This window comes from Penicillium longicatenatum (genome assembly GCF_028827895.1).
Source record: "Penicillium longicatenatum strain IBT 33135 chromosome Unknown contig_7_segment0_segment0, whole genome shotgun sequence".
In the NCBI taxonomy this organism is placed as follows: domain Eukaryota; kingdom Fungi; phylum Ascomycota; class Eurotiomycetes; order Eurotiales; family Aspergillaceae; genus Penicillium; species Penicillium longicatenatum.
Window position 1 is genome coordinate 1,278,850 of NW_026643124.1, and position 20,068 is coordinate 1,298,917.

The 20,068-nt window shown below is 49.8% G+C and overlaps 9 protein-coding genes across 9 annotated transcripts; 8 read left to right on the forward strand and 1 right to left on the reverse strand.

Moving 5' to 3' along the window:
• Nucleotides 1-69: 69 nt before the first annotated feature.
• Nucleotides 70-2,064, reverse strand: N7484_010733 (WD40 repeat domain-containing protein; the record flags this gene model as incomplete). The annotated part of the gene is made up of 4 exons (XM_057121120.1): nt 70-1,452; nt 1,507-1,707; nt 1,787-1,902; nt 1,977-2,064. 4 exons carry the CDS (start codon nt 2,062-2,064, stop codon nt 70-72), a joined length of 1,788 nt encoding a protein of 595 aa, XP_056966874.1.
• Nucleotides 2,065-2,560: 496 nt separating this feature from the next.
• N7484_010734 (putative diacylglycerol O-acyltransferase (DgaT)) lies at nt 2,561-4,205 on the forward strand (the record flags this gene model as incomplete). The annotated part of the gene is made up of 4 exons (XM_057121121.1): nt 2,561-2,798; nt 2,859-2,899; nt 2,952-3,948; nt 4,000-4,205. The coding sequence occupies 4 exons, from the start codon at nt 2,561-2,563 to the stop codon at nt 4,203-4,205; spliced, it is 1,482 nt and encodes a 493-aa protein (XP_056966875.1).
• Nucleotides 4,206-4,782: 577 nt separating this feature from the next.
• On the forward strand, nt 4,783-5,353 carry N7484_010735 (MAPEG family protein; the record flags this gene model as incomplete). Its single annotated transcript, XM_057121122.1, has 3 exons — nt 4,783-4,814; nt 4,871-5,006; nt 5,066-5,353. 3 exons carry the CDS (start codon nt 4,783-4,785, stop codon nt 5,351-5,353), a joined length of 456 nt encoding a protein of 151 aa, XP_056966876.1.
• Nucleotides 5,354-6,195: 842 nt separating this feature from the next.
• Nucleotides 6,196-7,092, forward strand: pyrG (orotidine-5'-phosphate decarboxylase pyrG; the record flags this gene model as incomplete). The annotated part of the gene is made up of 2 exons (XM_057121123.1): nt 6,196-6,352; nt 6,413-7,092. 2 exons carry the CDS (start codon nt 6,196-6,198, stop codon nt 7,090-7,092), a joined length of 837 nt encoding a protein of 278 aa, XP_056966877.1.
• Nucleotides 7,093-7,928: 836 nt separating this feature from the next.
• On the forward strand, nt 7,929-9,784 carry N7484_010737 (allantoate permease family MFS transporter; the record flags this gene model as incomplete). The annotated part of the gene is made up of 6 exons (XM_057121124.1): nt 7,929-8,184; nt 8,244-8,339; nt 8,393-8,598; nt 8,656-9,075; nt 9,139-9,487; nt 9,552-9,784. 6 exons carry the CDS (start codon nt 7,929-7,931, stop codon nt 9,782-9,784), a joined length of 1,560 nt encoding a protein of 519 aa, XP_056966878.1.
• Nucleotides 9,785-10,970: 1,186 nt separating this feature from the next.
• On the forward strand, nt 10,971-12,062 carry N7484_010738 (uncharacterized protein; the record flags this gene model as incomplete). Its single annotated transcript, XM_057121125.1, has 1 exon — nt 10,971-12,062. One exon carries the CDS (start codon nt 10,971-10,973, stop codon nt 12,060-12,062), a length of 1,092 nt encoding a protein of 363 aa, XP_056966879.1.
• Nucleotides 12,063-13,017: 955 nt separating this feature from the next.
• N7484_010739 (uncharacterized protein) lies at nt 13,018-14,278 on the forward strand (the record flags this gene model as incomplete). Its single annotated transcript, XM_057121126.1, has 3 exons — nt 13,018-13,047; nt 13,109-13,428; nt 13,474-14,278. The coding sequence occupies 3 exons, from the start codon at nt 13,018-13,020 to the stop codon at nt 14,276-14,278; spliced, it is 1,155 nt and encodes a 384-aa protein (XP_056966880.1).
• A 1,950-nt stretch (nt 14,279-16,228) lies between these two features.
• On the forward strand, nt 16,229-18,278 carry N7484_010740 (GMC family oxidoreductase; the record flags this gene model as incomplete). Its single annotated transcript, XM_057121127.1, has 4 exons — nt 16,229-16,599; nt 16,739-17,618; nt 17,673-18,174; nt 18,232-18,278. The coding sequence occupies 4 exons, from the start codon at nt 16,229-16,231 to the stop codon at nt 18,276-18,278; spliced, it is 1,800 nt and encodes a 599-aa protein (XP_056966881.1).
• A 338-nt stretch (nt 18,279-18,616) lies between these two features.
• N7484_010741 (putative MFS monocarboxylate transporter) lies at nt 18,617-19,974 on the forward strand (the record flags this gene model as incomplete). Its single annotated transcript, XM_057121128.1, has 2 exons — nt 18,617-18,803; nt 18,854-19,974. The coding sequence occupies 2 exons, from the start codon at nt 18,617-18,619 to the stop codon at nt 19,972-19,974; spliced, it is 1,308 nt and encodes a 435-aa protein (XP_056966882.1).
• Between the last annotated feature and the right edge of the window lie 94 nt (nt 19,975-20,068).

Consider the following 20,068-nt stretch of genomic DNA (forward strand, 5'->3'; position numbering starts at 1 on the left):
TGCCACCACAATGCATGATATATGTCCTGTACGCCGACCAAATTACACCACAGAATATCCTCCACGGGACTATCGACGTCCACCATCCGGCATTCCACCTTGGAGACCGGGCAGGCCACCCATTGCGGCAGCCATGTTTTGGAGGTTGAGATTGGGGGGCATCTGCATTCCTTGAGCCATCATTTGCTTCTGGAACTGCGCCATATCCATATTCATAGGCGGAGTCCCACCCATTACGGGAAGCATAGGGAATCCAGGCATCCCGCCGTTTGGAGGACCCGATTGAGGCGGTGGAGGCGGAGGATGCGAAGACATAATTGCAGCTAGGCGACCGGGGTCCATTCCACCCATGGCACCCGAAGGCGGAGGCTGAGCCGCACCAATACCAGGAAGCAGCCCCGGGGTATCGAGCTGAGGTGCACCAGGACCACCCTGTATTCCCGGAAGAGAAGGCCCACCAGGTCGTCGCTGGTCGACCAAACTGTCGGCCTCATCTTGCATTTCTTGTTCCTCTTCCTCGCGCATTTGTCTGCGGCCGAAGCCCCGATTCCACGTTCCTTGGGCCTCTGCAGCCTCCTCGCCGATGTGGAATCGATCTTTCATGTAGCTAGTCTCGCCAGGCCGAGCCCGCGACCAGAATCGAGTGAAATTGTCCTTCGATCCAGAAGCAAGAATGTGTCCCAGTGGGTGCCAGTCTAATGACCAGATCGTAGCGCCGTGGGCGTATTGAACGCGATGAGCTGGGTAGATAACTTGCGGCGGTGTATTGGCAGGGTCCGGGCTGTCGTATGGCGCCACGGTAGGGACGACGCCAGCGGGCAAGTTAGGCTCGTCGAGTAGATAATGATGCATAGAACCGTCTTCCGCACCAGTCGAAATCAAATTGCTGTGGATCGGATGCCATGTTAGAGAAGAGACCGGCTTCTCATGACCGCGGAGAATGCAAATATCCCGCATCATCCGCAAATCGAACACTCGCGCTGTCTGATCCCGCGACGACGTAGCAAGGAGGTTGTTGTTGACCCGCGAGAACCGAGTCGCGGTGACTGTGTTTTTGTGACTGTGAAGCGTTGTCAAGCATCGGGCGGTCCTGGGATCCCAGAACTTAACCTGATGATCCTTGGAGCCGGAAACCAGCAAGCCTTTTGTAGGGTGCCAGTCGCAAGATTTGACATCCCAGTTGTGTCCGGTAAGAACGGTATCGCAGGTTCGGGTGGTGAAATCAAAGATCTTGAGGGTCGTGTCGTCGGATGCAGAAAGGAATTTTGTATCGCTCGGGGCCCATGCTAAGTCTCGCACGGCGTCATGATGAGCATCGTCAATCGTTTCAACGTTGTTGAAGTTTGGGCGCCAATATTTCACGTCTCCTCGTTGTCCGCCCGAGATCAGCCAGTCTTGGCTATGAGCCCATGCTAGCGATGTCACACCTGCTTGAATTTGATCGTAGTGTGCCTGTAAAATGATTAGTAACCGCGCGAATCATTTGCGATTTAAATGAAAACATACATCCATCACCGTTTCGAAGTTAAACGCCGTGCCGTTCCAGAGCATGAACTCGCCGGTGTGGCCGCCGGTCAACAGCCGCCTGCCCTCTGGAGTCCATCGCACCACCACAATAGGTTTCTTCGATTTTCCGATCGATTGATGAAGGTGTCGCACGGGAATTGTGTCGGCGGGCGAATGGGTTCGACCGACGGGTGGAATCATCTTTGTGGATCGTCAATCAGTTTTCTTTTTCTTTCTGCTCTGCGACACAGCACTGAAGGAATCATTTGCATAAACTCACATCGACTGCAAAGCTGGGGCTGGGCCTTTCCACCTCCATACGGTTTTCACCTTGATATCGAGGTCGGCGCGTGCGCATCCACTGTACCATTGAAGAGCCATAATCAGTGACCAGTCCTGTGCGAGGTTTGTTAGTCTGCTAACTCAGCTTGAACAGCATGCTCGGCGGGGTGAAAAGACGTAGCACATACTTGGCCGACGGGGACCGACAGGGCCTTCGAAGTTCTTGTTATATCTGCCAAACTGGGAGTCGCCCCCATGCTCGTCGTAGAAGGCCATTGTGACCAAACCCGGGAGGAGTGTTGGAAATTGCAGTGGGTCGAGATCAGAGAATCATGACCAGGGGTATGGGTGGTTTGATGATGTTAAATAATCGGCAGGGAAGATCCCTGTGTTATAGAGTCGCGTCGTGAATGCGTTGGGAGGAAGGTCGCGGAGCTTTGCAGGTCGGGACTCCTTGGAAGCTCGACCGCCCCCGCTGATTGGTTACATGGATTATCTCGCGCTGCTTGCGCTATGATGCCTTGTTCTTCCCCGCCAAGTTCAACGGTTTCTAATTTTGTATTCTTATTTCCCCTCATCTTACTATGCCAGGAAGCCATAGATTCTCTATTACTTGAGGATCCGTTGTCTTTCTGGTTTGTAACTCTTCCGGATCATCCTTCGCTGGTCTCTTCACTTCGTCATCTTCCGCATTGACCCAGCTCGGGTCCAATTGCGCAATCAACCCACAGGGCTCAAGGACCGAAGGTCAAACTTCCTATTCTCTCTCAAGATGGTTTCCCAAACCCAAGCTGTGACCACAGCCCAAGAGCATCCAAGCTGTTCGGTATCGACCAATGGAGCTGCTTCAAACAAAGCCGAGGTCCAAATGCAGTCGAGTGGGCCAAGACGCAGCAAGTATCGTCATATCGCTGCGTATCACTCGCAACTGCGGCATTCCAGCCTTAGTAGAGACTCGGATGTGACACCTAGTTTTCTGGGATTTCGAAACCTGATGGTCCTGGTCCTTGGTAAGGAATGATGCTTCGAAGTAACACTTGCATGTGAATGTGGTAGCTGACAATGAATAGTGGCCATGAATCTACGGTTGATTATTGAGAACTTTATGAAGGTATGCTCACTGAAGAAAAACTAAGGAAGTTGATTGACCAGTTTTATCCTAGTATGGAGTCTTGATTTGTATTAAATGTCATGACTATCGCAAGCAGGACATAATTCTCGGGTCAATTCTCTTTGCTTTAGTTCCCTGTCATTTGTTTTTGGCCTATGTCATCGAGCTATCTGCAGCTTCTTCTGCAAAGCAAGCGGTAGGCCAACAGAAGAAGACAGCCGAAGAGAAGGAGCGCGATCAACAGGCTTTCCGCTCCACTTGGCCGTACACGGCTTTCCTTCACACTGTGAATGCCACATTGTGCCTTGCAGTGACCAGTTTTGTGGTCTATTTCTATGTTCATCATCCAGGAATTGGCACTCTGTGTCAGCTTCATGCGATCATCGTGTGGCTGAAGAATTGCTCATATGCCTTCACCAACCGAGATCTACGTCTCGCATATCTCAACCCGTCGGCTGATCCTGGCCTTCCGGACATATATGCCACATGTCCCTACCCCCGAAACGTCACCATCAATAACCTCACATACTTCTGGCTTGCTCCTACATTGGTCTACCAGCCTGTCTACCCTCGCTCTGCATCAATTCGTTGGTCATTTGTCGCGAAGCGACTGGCTGAATTCGTCGGATTGTCAGTTTTCATCTGGCTTCTCTCCGCGCAATACGCCGCGCCTGTCCTGCGAAACTCAATTGATAAAATCGCTGTCATGGACATTGCGTCTATCTTGGAACGTGTGATGAAGTTGTCCACCATCTCCTTAATCATTTGGCTTGCTGGTTTCTTTGCCCTTTTCCAAGCCTTACTCAATGCATTGGCGGAAGTCATGCGCTTTGGAGACCGTGAATTTTATACCGATTGGTGGAATAGTTCCAGCCTTGGAGGGTACTGGCGGTCGTGGAACCGACCAGTGTATTCGTTTATGAAGAGGCATGTGTTCTCGCCCCTGGTGGGTCGTGGATGGAGCCCTCTAGCCGCGAGTGGTATGGTCTTCACGCTATCCGCCATTCTTCATGAGATGCTAGTGGGGATTCCCACCCACAACTTTATTGGTATGGTCCCTGAATTTTTCTCTTTCAAAAGCTTAAACTGATCCACCCCAGGTGTTGCATTTTTTGGTATGATGTTCCAACTACCGTTGATTGCGCTCACGGCGCCCCTGGAGAAGATGCGAGACCCACTGGGTAAGACCCTCGGGAACTGTATCTTCTGGGTCAGCTTTTGTCTGGTCGGGCAGCCACTTGGAGCTCTACTGTACTTCTTTGCTTGGCAGGCCAAGTATGGCAGTGTTAGTCGAATGCGGGCCTGACTCTTCTTTTGACTGGCCCGCGTGTCTTGCTGACGAGGTCGTGAGGCCGTCCATAAAAAGGTCAGAGATCCATGATGCGGACTCAGCTTTCATATTTTGCCCTCATTGTCAAACTGCTGCTTCATTTTGCATATAGTTGTTATCTACGCCTATCTAAGTGTGACTTCGAGCTCTGCATCGGCCTAAATAGCCCAATTGAGTGGCACTGTGTACTATTCTATTTCATTTGTAATCATTTCCGGTTAGCGTCCCTCCGGGAAGGTAGAGAGCCATTGTTCCGAATCCCGCTCGCGGATCTCGGAGCTAGCAAGGTACGAAAAGGACAGGTCTACCACATCTACAACTGGAATGCATATTGAGTTCCAACCAATTATTAATCAAGGAGTTTGGGCCTTGACAAGCTCCTTGTGCATCGTCAGGCGTATGATCGAATCGAATAGTAAATTATCGAAACCGTGCGCGGAACGGATGGATTGATTGTGCCGGCGGGGACCAATTAGCCAGAGCCCCCCCACAGGTATAAAGGAGCCCCATTTAAGCTCTTTGGTCCGCATTATCTAAAACAACAATACTCATAATGGTTGCTATCACTATCCCCAATAACTACGGGTAAGTCGCCTCAACGGAAATCTTTTCCGATTTCAAGTCGCTCACACTTCTACCAGCGCCGTCATTGCCGTCGCCCTTGGCGCGATCCCTGTCCTGGGCTTCATCCACGGCAATGTGACTGGCTCTCTCCGCAAGCAGGCCAAGGTGCCTTACCCGCACTGCTACGCCTCTATCGAGCAATGCAAGGAGAACGTACGTCTTACCCGAGTGATCCGGTCCCTCTCCAGCCACTGACTATAGTTTGCCCGCAGGCCAAGGCTGAGCAGTTCAATTGCGCCCAGCGCGCCCACGCCAACTTCTTGGAGAACTCCTCGCAGACTATGCTTTTCACCCTCGTTGCTGGTTTGAAGTACCCCGAGCTTGCTGCCGGGATTGGTGGTCTGTGGGTTCTCTTCCGTACTCTGTTCATGTATGGATACGTGTACTCTGGCAAGCCTCAAGGCAAGGGCCGCATGATTGGCGCATTCTTCTGGCTGGCACAGGGTGCTCTTTGGGGCCTTAGTGTGTTCGGTGTTGGCCGTGATTTGCTCTCAATCTAAGTGGATTGGGATCATCCATTGTATTATTAACAGTTTTCCATACCAAATTGAAATGATACTCGTTTTCAATTGTTATCAGTGAAACATTGATTCATTTTATTAGCAGATATAGGGGGGCCCCTCTAGTCTAAAATACTACATGATCCGCCTGCATGCCAGATGGCATCACTGGAAGGCTTTTGTCGTCGCTCGCGGACCAGGGCATTTTTAGGTGCGGCTAGGAGAAGAGGAAATCTTCTCACAAGTTGTCGAGAGAGATATTAAGCCCCCCGCGTCAAGGTGTGAGGCCATTGACGGGAGATCCTTTCTCTAGAAGTTGCAAATTTTACAGAAAAGAGGAATAAAATCACGTAGAGCTTCATATTGATGATACGAAAACGGAACTCCTTTCTCCTTCGTTTTATTCGCAATTCATCTTTCTCAAGGATGGTACATGGTGAGAAATGAGGGAGAAATACTTCTGCCTGCACGTCATCGATATCATGCAGTAAGCCGTGATTCAATTGTTCTGTCTCCGTCAAATTCAGCAGTTAGCAAGAAGGCAATGTGTGACAACATATTGTTTTGTGTCGCGCTGAGACAAGGATTTCCCGGATTCCAACTCAGCCACAGTTAGCTTCATGTGGCTGAGGGATCCACTGTGGCGTACAGAAAAAGTTCCCGCATTGGCAATACAACGAGGTCGACAGCATGATAGACTCCTCAATCTGAGCATATCGAGTCGAATGAGCCAGCTGACTCTTTCACAATAAAAGCGATTTTCATAACAGGTGACTGTGATTGCACCTCTTCTGCACCTCTACCGTCCACACCCGCCACTTTTTATACCCCGCCAACCCCTCATGTCGTCCAAGTCGCAATTGCCCTTTGGCACTCGTGCCTCCAGCCACCCCAACCCGCTGGCTCGGAAGCTGTTTGAGGTTGCTGAAGCCAAGAAGAGCAATGTCACAGTGTCCGCCGATGTCACCACCACCAAGGAACTCCTGGACCTGGCCGACCGTTAGTGAAACGAAAAACTTCCTACTGGAATTTCACTAATTTGGACCATCAAATTTCCAGGCCTCGGACCCTACATCGCCGTGATCAAGACCCACATTGACATCCTGTCCGATTTCAGCCCCAAGACCATCAATGGCCTGAATGAGCTGGCCGAGAAGCACAATTTCCTCATCTTCGAGGACCGCAAGTTCATCGATATTGGTAACACTGTCCAGAAGCAGTACCACGGCGGCGCCCTCAAGATCTCTGAGTGGGCCCACATTATCAACTGCGCCGTCCTGCCAGGCGAGGGCATCGTCCAGGCTTTGGCCGAAACTGCACAGGCCGAGGATTTCCCCCACGGCTCTGAGCGCGGTCTGCTGATCCTCGCTGAGATGACTTCCAAGGGCTCCCTGGCCACCGGAGAGTACACTTCTGCCTCGGTAGATTACGCGCGGAAATACCCCAGCTTTGTGCTGGGCTTCGTCTCGACCCGTGCGCTGACCGAGGTTCCCTCGACCGTCACCGCTGCCGACAACGAGGACTTCGTCGTCTTCACCACCGGTGTCAACCTTTCATCCAAGGGCGACAAGCTCGGACAGCAGTACCAGACCCCGCAGTCTGCTATTGGCCGCGGCGCCGACTTTATTATCGCGGGACGTGGAATCTACGCCGCTCCAGACCCCGTTGAGGCTGCCAAGCAATACCAACAGCAGGGATGGGAAGCCTATCTGGCTCGTGTTGGTGCTGCCAGCCAATGAACAATCCTTAAAATTAAAGAATATAAACCTCAATTTGACCGATGCATGCAATAGCGCTTGTTCGTTCCGTTGATACCGCTTTCTCGGAGAGGTTCCGCATAGCGAATCGTCAAAAGTTTAATCGATTGTCAGCTCATTGTCGGACTCCACTGTATTGCATGTGTCAGCGATAAGATAGAGTAATGAGTCCCAGATAAGACAAGGCAACGTGTTATTGATGATGAGACACGATGGGATCAGATAAACACGCCACATGCGTCCGTCGGCAAAGCCCCGGGGCTACTTCTGTACGCCGAAAGCATCCATCAAACACGTCGGCGCTCTCATCCTTCAAAGTTGGCCCTCTCGACGCCCAGTCCCTTTTTTGTGCCCCGAGCTCGGCAATCCACCACTCAACCCCCTTTGATCCATCCCAGTAAATCAAATCTTTTGACCAACGACGAATCGTTCGGCGTGCGCTTCCTCTGTGGCACTGTTTGCCGATCTCTCCTCACTTCCCCTCTCGACAGAACCAATGAAGAGCTTCGTGACTGGTCAACCCCAGATAATCGGGTGCTTATCGCGGGGAGACCCACCAGGGGCCACATCTTGATAGGGGGAAGCAGGGAAGAGAAGGCTGATAATTACATAGATAACACCGCATTGGAATGTACCTATGTCACTATGTGCTACTAGCAGATGCGGAGATCTGCCCTTATTTACATGCCTCTTACCCTGCTCTGTGAGGGGGAACGTAGGACCTGTCCAGCTTTTCTTTTTCCTTCCAGCATCAGCCCTTGCCACTTAGCTATATACAAACATACCCCTCGGAAGGCAATTCCTTCACAAATTGAGCCATGGCGGAGGAAAAACAGACGATCGGCGCCTCTTCGGCCGTGGATGTTGAGACAGCCACGGACTTGAAGAAGAAGCATGTCGACCCGACACTGGAGAAGCACGCACACGATGCCGACGAGGCGATGAAAGCTCTTGAAGAGCTTCACGGCGAATCACTCGAGTTGGACGAGCCCACAAATCGACGACTATTAAGAATAATTGATTGGCACATGATGCCAATTATGTGCTGTATCTACGGAATGAATTTCCTAGACAGTACGTGTTATGAATACAACCCAAATTCACGTCACCCTGCAGCCGCTAACCAACAAAAGAAACTACCTTGTCATACGCGAGTATCATGGGAATCAAGACAGACCTGAATCTAGTGAAAGATGACTATCAGTGGCTATCCAGTCTTTTCTACTTTGGTAAATCCATTCCCCCTTTCGGGCATACAGACGGGTCTTCTAATCGCGCTAAGGTTATCTTGCATGGGAGTATCCGACCAACCGGCTGATGCAGCGATTACCCCTCGGGAAGTACTCCGCAGCCTGTATCTTGATGTGGGGACTTGTTCTGTGCTGCTTCGCCGCCGTGAATAACTATTCGGGCGCGATTGCTATTCGGTTTTTCCTGGGTGTTTTCGAAGCCGCCGTGACGCCTGGCTTTGCGTTGCTTACATCTCAGGTTCGTTGACTGCTTCTATGTTGGCATTGACAGGCAATACTAACATAGCTCGATCAGTGGTATACTAAGCAAGAACAAGGTAGCCGTGTGAACATTTGGTTCAGCTTCAACGGCGTCGGCCAAATTCTAGGAGGATTCATCGCATACGGCGTCGCAGTCGGAACCGCAAAGCATGGTTCTGCGATTGAGCCATGGAAGATCATTTTCCTGGTTACCGGGCTCTTGACCGTCGCTCTGGGACTTGTTTTCCTCTGGATTGTCCCCGATAACCAGTTGAATGCCCGATGGCTGAAGAAGGAGGATCGCATTTTGGCTGTCGCTCGTGTGCAGTCGAACCAGCAGGGAATTGGAAACAAGCATTTCAAGATGTACCAAGTCAAGGAAGCACTTATGGACCCGATGACATGGGCATTCTTCTTCTATGCGCTCATTGCTGATATCCCCAACGGTGGCATCACCAACTTTTTCAGTCAAATGGTATGTGGAGTCTATCACTCAGAGAAGGTTTGAGGTTGATCATGCTAAATCAAAATGGTATAGATTACTAGTTTCGGGTACTCCAGCCAGGAAAGTTTGATTCTTGGTGTCCCCGGTGGTGCGGTCGAAGTCATCGCCCTCTTACTTAATGGATACATGGGCTACAAGACCAATAACCGCATCCTGTGCAGTCTGGGTGGTCTCGCCTCCGCACTCGTTGGCATGATTCTCATCGTGGCCCTCCCCGAGTCCATGAATGTCGGTCGGTTGATTGGATACTACATGACCCAAGCTAGTCCCACGGCGTTTGTTGCTCTGTTGGCAATGATCTCGTCTAATGTGGCTGGGTACACGAAGAAGACTACCGTGGCTGCTTTGTACCTTATTGGGTACTGTACCGGTAACATTATTGGTAAGTGAATTCTCATCTGCGAGCCGAGAATGAACCTGATAACTAATCTGAATGTTTGTTCCAGGCCCCCAAACCTTCCGTCCGAAGGATGCGCCTCGCTATATTCCTGCGGAAATCACCATTATTGTCTGCATTGGCGTAAGCATGTGTATCATGCTGTTTGTTTACTGGTGGTATGTCAAGGAGAATCGGCGCAAGGAAGAGATTCGGTCGCACCCGGACTATGTGCGGTTGCAGAACCAGGCCTTTTTGGATTTGACCGATAGGGAGAACATGGATTTCGTGTATGCGGTTTGAGCTCAGACTATGCACTGGCTGGCCATGTGTAATAATTTCGAATAATCTGAATGACGACATTTATCTCGATTTAACATCTGACACCTGCGTATCAATAACCTTAGATCGAATAGAGTTCTGAAATCATGCCTGATGTCTGCACCCCTGGAGGTCATATCATACTGTATAGCAAGTACCCTCGGGAGTACTCTCCTGATGAATGCAAAAGTACGTGTTGGGAGAGGTGAACAAGTGGGTCTTAGGGACTAGAACACCGCAACTTGTACTTTCCATGTGGAATTGTTGAGAAAGTGGGCGGTGTTAGACCCCGCACCACAGACCTATCATTTCCAGGTTGGAAGCCACGACTCTACGAAAATAGATTAATAATAAACTCAGAATTATAGTCAAGTCCCTGTTTCCCCTACTGTAGGAACTAATGCATGAACCGTGAACTAGTGAAAACAAAAAGAGCGGTGCGCATTCTCGCCACGAGGCACCGGGGGTGTGACCTCAAACCCATGATCAGATTCATGATCGCCATATCCAGAACTGAATTTCCGCAAACTCTGAGAGAAACCCTAAATCTGCAGTCCAATCCGCTGTACACACAATGGCAATTCTTCCCCCTCCTTTTAGTGGGGCACAACCTAGGGCGGGGCGAAAGCTATCCTGTAAGTCTAAGCCCTTCTAGCTCGGCGCTTTGGGTTAAGGGGTAGGTATTCCCTAAGGGTCTCACTGCAGCGCCTGCTGTAACAGCCTGTCGGCGAGAACCGGTGGCAAGAGCATCCAATAAGCGCCCATTACCATGAACATACCCGAGCACCTTGCAGATTGGTCACTGCAGGGGCGTTTGGACATGACGATCCAGACCACGGTTGCTTTGAAAAGTGGAGAGGGTGCTAAAGAAGAAAAAAAACCATGAAAGCCCCCACTTTGTTTACTCCACGCTAAAATCAAGAAATAATATAAGGAGCGGTGAAGGCTTGTAAATAAGTCGAGTTGCGCCATTTTGATTTCTTTATTTCTTTGTGTGTATGCGTTTTATCGGTTTCTTTGCTTTTTTTTTTCTTCTATGCTTATTTATTTCCCCCACCTTGGGTGCTGCTGATACGTTCACAACCTTCCCGAGTGAGATGTCACAATGAGATCGGCCCTGGCCATCTGAGCCCTAATTTTATCGTGGGATCGTCACGCAGTTATGAATATGGCGTCCGTCACATGTGGCATTCACATGGGAGGTGCGCCGGCGGAAATGGCAGTCGCGCACCTGAATTTAGATCTCATCTCCAAACTGCCATCCGAACTTGCCATCACCGAGATCACTGAGAGATGCTCCACTGTGGACTTGTCGGAGCCCTCATCCCCGGAGATGGATATACCGAGGGTGAAAAGGATCGATCCACCCCGCTCTAGGGCATCTATCCCAGATTCACCAACACATGCCAGCCGATTTCGAGCTGTATCTGGGTCTCAGTCAACATCTGCAACGAACTCCATTCATCACTCTCGTTCAGCTTCACGTAGTACCGGTCGATCCCGACCACCAAGTCGCCATAGCTCTTTCCACTCGCCGCGACGACCAGTGACCAACGCAGGCATCGTTTCGGTCCCAGCTCGTGTGCCACAACAGGAGAAAAGGGAGTCCCTTTTAGCCCTACATCGAGAGTCATGTCGGCTTTTCCAAGACCCGCCGTCTTCAGTCTGGGTCCCAGAGGAAATGCGAAAAGGGCCAACAGCCTCCCCATCTCGACACGAACGCCGCACATCGTCAGAGGCAGGTACTTCAGGACCACCATCCCCGATCGCGTCGTCCTCATCTAGTCGCCGGTTTGAGTATGATCACCGCGGCTCTATAAGCTCGACCACCTCACCACCTTTTCTCCACTCCCGAGATCGGGCCAATACTCTCCCTATTATTTCCAGTCATTCCCACAGTCCATCCGAATCCTCCATTAACGTCCCGGCGACAGTAATGGAGTGGACCTCAGACTCAACCCGACGAGCAGAATACGAACAGATAGACCGCGCAAGCCGTGGTGTCCGTGGCCTCTGGCGCCGCGTCGCACCCCGCTGGTGCCACCGGGACTCACGCATGCCCTTCTTCGAAGAAGGCAAGACGAGCCGTGAAGGCAGCGTCCGCCGATTCCGCATGGACCTTCCCGACGAAGAAACCGAAACAAACACCCGAGACAAGCCCCAAGCGCAGATCTTAGACTTTCTCAACAAGAAACCTTCTCGAGATGGCCACGGTCGACGCCTCTGGACAGGTCGTCGGTCTAAGACATCTCTCACCTGAGCTCTTTTTCTATAGAGCCCTTTTATTACTATTATATTTCGGCCCGGTACGCCCGCACCGGTGCGACGCTTTTTCAACACACACACACACACGCGCACAACTTCCTTGCCTATGATACTATGATTATCGGACACCCTAATGACCGGGTTCCCATTGCATTCTGCATTGCGTTGCGTTGCCCTGAATACCCTTCGGATTCCTATGCGTGATTCCCTTTCTTGTTGGCTTTGTTAATTTTCGAGGCTTATCTAAGTCTCACGCCTTCCCTAGCCTTTATTGCATACTGCATGCATCTTTCATTGTTAGTCCAATGTTGCATCACTTACCCGAGAATGAGATACCCATCTGTTAATTGTGCTGTACATATGCACTTTGTACTGGTGTTACCAGTCGAGATTCAAGGAAATGTACGACCTATTTGAGTGAGAATATACCCATTACTTAGTTGACTGTGTTCATTGTCTTCGTCATTGTTTGGACATTTGCTATAAGTTAGCGAGTATGATGACTAAATTTAGATCAAACAACAAAGCTGAACCTTACTGTGGTTGCCAAGTCTTCCAGGCAGCCCTTTTCCCCATCACTTCTCCATCTCTTCCCGCACATGTATCTCCGAGCCTCGTATGGCGTACTCCTGATACCCCCACCGCTTTCAATTCTATGCGTAAGGGCTGTAAAGCATTGTATTCATAATACGATCGTTAGATTTGAGTAGTAAGTTTCACACGAGGCTGCCATACACAAGTAACGAGTCTGTCGTAGACAACTAACGAGGCTGCCGTACATAAGTGACCTTCACGCCTCTTCTTCCACTTTGGCAATTTCGAATCAGCTTTCCCTACCCATTTCTCATGTGGCGCCTTTCCAATTGACCAATTTAAGGCCAAAGATATAGTCCCAAGACTTCCTCGCATATCTAAAGACGACATACGCTCAATCTTCATGTATCATTGCAATGAGATTTCCTACGGAGATTTATGATTGTGTAAGTCTTGGAGGTGTAATAACATATGATGGTACCTTGGAGACTAAGATGCTATCTTCAGATCGCGGCTCACGTCGAGAGTGCCAGTAACATCAGATACATCGGATACCTAGATTGGACCCATGATGCTCAGCACTACAGCATTTGGAATGATGAAAGTCGAGCAAAATTGGCTACTCTTCGTTTAGTCAACAAAAGCTTTTGTTACAGCGCCTCAGTGCGCTTATTCCGACATTTGGATGCTACTTTTGGGTTGAACACAAAGATTCCACCACTCGTGTGTCTCCATAAGATCTCCCAAAGCCCAAATGCTATGCATGTACGTCATATCGATCTTGGATATCTCCCGGAGATTCGCACATCCACCGCAGAGATGAAAGTGTATGTGGAAGACCTATCTGGGATTTTATCTTCTTGCCTCTGCAGATTTTCGAATCTAAGGGCCATTTCCTTCGGGGGACCTCCAGCATCGCTCCATGAGGAGCACAGAAAGATCCATATGAACACAGTCATCACGGCGTTGCTCTACGCGCCACTTTCAAATCTGGTCGAACTGGAACTCTTCTTCCCTATTGCCAATGATTTTGGAAAGCTCTTCCCTGCCGAAACTAGCTCGCTACGCACACCAATTGAGAGCATTCTTAGGCGGCTTCGGTATTTAGGACTCTATGTTCGTGATTATACAGGAACTCAGGACCAGCGATATGATAAGCAGTCGGTTTTACCAGAACACGCTGCTCTTCCAAATAACGCCCATTCGTCTCATCTTTTCAAAATGGTCAAACTTGCCACCAATCTTGAATCTCTCGCAATAGCCAGCTCAGATTGTTTGATATTGGACGACCCCGAACTGCTACCCCAGAAGCGTCTAAGGTGTCTCAAGCTGAAAAGTCTGTCTATCTCATCTGATGGGCTGCTTGCTCTCGTGTTTCAATCAAGGGAAACAATGAGGTATATCAGTCTCTTTCAAGTACAGTTGAGCTCCGGGACATGGCAACATGTATTATCTGAACTATACCATCTGCCACATCTCCTCCAATTTTCTATCAAGTCTTGTGGCTATTCATTCACGGGAACCAGCTCTCATTTAGCTTCCGAAATTCCACCAATAGACTTTCCTGAAGCCATCGAGACCGACAACTCCCTCGACAAATCTGCACTTAAGACTTTGCGGTACCAGGTCAATTTGAACAAGATTGCTGCAGGGTTTAGCACATTCTTTGATTATTAGTTCCCTTACAACGACCATGTCTAGAGTCTCAGCTGGCACGTGAATATATTTCACGTTCTGACTGAGCCCCTAGCCGTTTTAGCCTGCTGTTACTGTCCGAGGGTACCATATTGGAGCATGGTATTAAGACAACGTGCTAATAATTGGGGTTCTTTGATCTTTAGCAACAATGCGTACCATTTGCCTCTATCCTTCTTTTACATATCGCCTAAGATTTCCCAGGATGTCTCCACGTAATCACTGGCTTTTTGTGGGCCAAAACTTGCGTAGCGTAATGCAGCAGCTCGTTCTAGCATCTGATGCGTAGGTCTCTCTACAGAAGACATAGCCAGACTGGGAGTGAAGGCCTCTAGGTGAAATGTGTAAGCTCGAAGAATACGTAACCAATTTATGGCTGTCTAGCCCCTCTTCATCACAGTACGATAGCAATTCTCAAAGAAGTATTATTGATAAGTAACTTCCACGATTTATCTATTTGCGTGCTTCTAATGAGTCTTATTCATGGGTCTGGGAAAAGAAATCGATGCCCAGAATAATTCGCAGTCGGGAGGAAGATCTAGCTGTTGATCGAGGTGGGCAAAGATAATGCTTCAGGCAACAATGCGCACCAGACAGATGAAAAAAGATCTAGGCCGTTCGAATCATTTTGCCTTGTTTCTGTCGCTAAAGCTCACTGGGGCCAGGATTAGCTTGGCGCACGCCTGGCATCGAGCGGAGACGGAAATTTCTGCGACATAAAAATGACCGGAGTACTTCCTATTCAAGTGCTATCCTGTTCCCGTGACGGAGCGATGCTGAAAAGTAGTGCCGCCATTGCCCCCTGAACAAGATCCATCTCATGTGCTATAATTATAATGACCGGCATATGAGAAGCCATCATCTGCAATGGGAGTGGAGTCTCCTTCAAGCTCCACCAATCATCCGATGGAGGATTTCATCGTTTCCTAGTCCCGGGGTCTTGTGAGCAGAAGGTTGTACAGGCTGACTTGCAGCTGCCCTAACATTGGTGCCAACCACCGGTTCTTGTAGTTACTAATACAAAAAGAGAATAGTAACACTGCAGAATCCCCAAATCGCTGAAGGGTGATGTAATTGAACAGGGATCGTGGTTTAGTGGCTGAAGAAGTGCATCGTGTCCAAGCGTCTCGGCAAAAGTGCCATGTGCCTGCATAATCGACAGGTCCACGGCTATTGTTTCCACATTAACCAGGACTTTCACGTGGCCCGCCCACGAGTATAGCACATGGAAACACGTTGACCAAAGAATCATGACAGATAAACTGGAAGATCGTAATTTCTTCCAAGGACATCTGCCGATTTTGTCAGTTTGCCAGACATCTTGAAACAAAAGCAGGTTCCAGGGGAAAAGGATCCACCGGGTGGATCGCGAACCGCACCCGCATCGCGGGACTTGATCGTGGTTCTTGATCGTGGTTCGCGAGATTAGATCGGCTAAACGATGTGGATTAGATGGATGACGAGGGTGCCCTGAAATGAAATCTCCACGCATTGGCCGCCGTTCACACATGCCATGAAAACCTAACCCTGAATCACATTTTCATGTTCATGCCGAGGATAAAGTAGACCTAAGTTTGGGTCATCCCGCAATACCCGCTGGACACAAAATCAAGCAGCCGTTGTTTGAAACTTTCGGTTGTCTTGAGCGAAGTGGGTACAAGTGCCGATTATTTAGTTCTGTCGATCAATGGGTTCCCCCCAAGTAGCATTCCACCCCTTCCGGAGTATCGGAGTGCCGGATGTGCTAAAAATCAAGATTAATGGAAAAAATAGAAACGTGAGAAGCTAGTTGTTTCATCCAATAGATGCATTTTTGGTCAGGGCCTCGGACTGTTAACGCACACGGGGGTTACAGGCTTTGTGACATATATTAAGCCTCCATTCCCCGATAGTCACTAGATTTCCCCCGTTTCCCCAGCGATTTTTAAAAAAATGAATTTGCTGTTTGGTTCTTCTCTCATGTGCCTGGCTCTTCATGCCGGGTACGCGCGAACAGAGCCTATTGCGCGCAGAGGTGCCCCCTTGCTTGATGCTTCATTTGACTATGTCGTTGTCGGTGCTGGCACCGGTGGTAGCGTCGTGGCGACGCGCCTAGCGCAACAGTCATTCAAGGTCGCCTTGGTGGAAGCAGGTGGTCACTATGAGGTTGAATCATTGGCAGAGGTCCCTGCTGCCGATGTGCTTCCGGTGGGATCTGATCCCAGTACATCGTCCGCCGTAGATTGGGGCTTCGTAACGAGTGGACAACCTGGAGCAAATGGACGGTCAATACATTATGCGCGAGGAAAATGCCTCGGTGGATCGTGAGTGCTCAATGACAAAAAGACCTTAGGACGCGAGGATTTGATGCTGACCTGACTAGATCTGCTTTGAATTTCATGATCTATCAACGGTGAGACCGAGACAACATTGCGATTTGGTATGATACTAATTCCTGTCCAGCCCGACGATCGAATCAATGGAACAATGGGCCAGCACTGTCAATGACAGCAGTTATGAATTCGACGCAGTGCTCCCATACTACAAGAAAAGCGCGAAATTCACACCACCAAACACGAGCCTGCGCGCAAAGAACGCAACAGCTGAATATAGCACCGAAGGATTCGAAAGTAACGGGGGGCCTCTTCAGGTTTCCTATGCAAACTACGCACAGCCCTTCTCCTCCTGGATGGAACTCGGCATGAACGCCATCGGGATCAACGACACACAAGATTTCAACCTGGGCTCATTGATGGGAGCGCAATACTGCTCGTCGACCATCGATCCTAGCACCGAGTTCCGCAGCAGCTCCGAATCTTCTTTTCTCTCCAACATCAAACCCTCGACACTGACAACTTATGACAATACTCTGGCTAAAAAGATTGTTTTCAACGACAATAAAACGGCGACAGGAGTCCAAGTAAAGGGGGCACTTGGAAACACGATCACACTTTCAGCAAAGAAAGAGGTGATCGTCTCCGCAGGTGTTTTCCAATCCCCGCAACTCCTCATGGTGTCCGGCGTTGGGCCATCGGATATTCTGGAGGAACATGGAATTACAGTTGTAGCAAACCGGCCCGGCGTCGGACAGAACATGTGGGATCACCCGTTCATGGCGCCTACATACCGCGTGCAGGTCAACACACTCACCAAATTTGCGACGAACTTGATCTACGCCGCGGGAGAATTCCTCGATGGAGTACTTACCAAAAACGGGCAATTGACGAACCCCGTTGCGGACTATTTGGCTTGGGAGAAGATTCCCGCGAGTCTGCGCTCTGGTTGGTCTCAGAGCACACGAACAGCTCTTGACAAGTTCCCGAGTGATTGGCCAGAAGCCGAAGTGAGCAACTTTAAACTTCATAAAGATGGATGATAACTGACATACAACCTCTAGTACATTTCCGGCGCAGGCTACATTGGAAACGTCTCCAATCTCCTCACCGACCAGCCCAAGGACGGGTACGAGTATGCCTCAATGTTGGGCGTATTGATTACACCAACCTCTAGAGGAAACGTCACGCTCAAGTCTGCTGATACATCGGATTTGCCAATTATCAACCCCAATTGGTTGGGTGAAACTGCCGACCAAGAAGTCGCCATTTCTATGTTCAAGAGAATGCGACAGGCCTTCCAGAGCGACGCGATGGCACCAGTAATCATTGGCGACGAGTACAATCCGGGTCCTGATGTACAATCCGATTCGGAAATCTTGGAGTTTATCAAGAATAATGTCATGACCTTATGGCATGCCGCTTGTACCTGCAAGATGGGTACATCTGATGACGATATGGCGGTTGTTGACTCTCAAGCCCGAGTGTTTGGAGTAGACGGGCTTCGCGTGGTTGATGCTAGCGCCTTCCCATTCCTTCCCCCAGGTCATCCCCAGTCTACTGTTTGTGAGTAACCCAAGGACTTGGATTCGATCTGACGAATTTGTTCTAATTTCTTTCTAGATATGCTTGCAGAGAAGATTTCGGAGGCTATCATTCAGGCACAGTAGGTTCTGGACATGATATGTGAAATAATATATACTTTGCTTTTGCTCCGGTCGTAATACTCAGATTCTTCAGCGATGTGTAAATAGATTCAGAACAACCTTTTAATACATCTTGAGAAGTACCGCAAATTCTCGCTTGGATCAGATATCCGAATCGTACTGCGCAACCCCCCTGAGAAATCGCTCCCGCATCTTATCAACCCCGGTTAGTTCCGGCAAGAAAGCCGGCCACGATGACCCACTGCACGCCCTGTCAACGACAGACCCACCTAGCCCGATGAAACACTAAAACCCTCCAGTCTGGAGGACTGGTGCTCAAGTTAAACACCAAAAGCCTCACAATGCGTCGAATCACAAGAGAAACAGGCTATGGGTTGAATGACCACGAGCTGAACGAACTAAGCACTACCTCTGAGAACCACGATGCAGGCGTCAGCCACGCATTCCCAGAGGGCGGACGTGAAGCATGGACTTCTCTCCTAGGTTCAAGCCTGATCATGTTCCCATCATTCGGGTTCCAAATCGGCAGTACGAGGTCCAATCCCAGTCAAAGAAGTCAATATCTAACCAAACGACAGTCGGAACAATTCAAGACTACATCAGCACTCACCAACTCTCGGACTACAGCGTAGGAGAGATAGGCTGGATTACGGCAATCCTTTGCTTCCTAACACTATTCCTAGGAGTGCAAGTCGGTCCATTATTCGACCGCCACGGTCCTCGACTGCTCCTAATGACTGGCTCCCTCGCCAGCGTAACATCCTACCTGCTCCTCGCCCAATGCACAAAATACTGGCATTTCATCCTCTGTCTCAGTATTCTAGGCGGGATCTCCTCCGCCGTCGTGACGACCGTTGCGATCTCTGTGCTAAGTCACTGGTTCTACCGTCGTCGGGCACTGGCCTCGGGTCTCTGTATGTCCGGATCGTCAGCCGGAGGTGCCATCCTCCCTCTCGCCCTCCGTAGTCTATTTGCGAAATACGGATGGACATGGTCGATTCGGATCATTGCTTTCATTGCGCTCGGATGCTATCTTTTGGGAATCACCTTGGTCAAGGGTAGACTGCCTGGTGGGAACACGAGTAAAGCGACGATCGACTTTCGGGCATTTAGGTCGCCGAAATTGTGCTTTCTGGCTGTTGCTGTGTTTGCCTTTGAGTTCATTATCTTTGGCTGTGCAGCGCTTTTACCGACCTATGTTCGGTATACTGGGTTGAATGAGGATGTGCAGTTTTATTCGCTCACGGTGTTGAATTCTATGACTCTCCTGGGCAGAGTGTTGCCTGGTGTCGCTGCCGATCAGGTTGGTCGGTTCAACATTCTCTTGTTCACGAGTGTCATCACCCTCGTGATTATGGCCGCGGTGTGGATTCCGTTTGGGTCTCGTGATGAGGCGACACTTTATGCTGTTGTGGCGGTGTTCGGGTTTGGATCTGGAGGTTGGGTTTCTCTTGCTCCAGTTTGTGCGGGTCAGTTATGTCGGACGGAGGATTATGGTCGGTTCTATGGAACGATTTACTGTGTTGCGTCGTTTGGAGTCTTGTTGACTGTGCCAGTCGGCGGTCAGCTTCTGCAGTCAACGACCCCTCAAGCGCTAGTGGGCTTTTACACGGCAGTTCTCCTCATTGGACTGGTGAGCGTTGCCATGTCGCGGTGGGCTTTGCTAGATTGGAAGTGGAAGTGGAAGGTGAAGGTGTGAAATCTTCCTGCAATACTGTATATACCAGACAAACCCAGTCTTTAAAAAATTGCAATTGCCATGTCCTGCAAGTGCTTCAATTCGTCCAAATTCT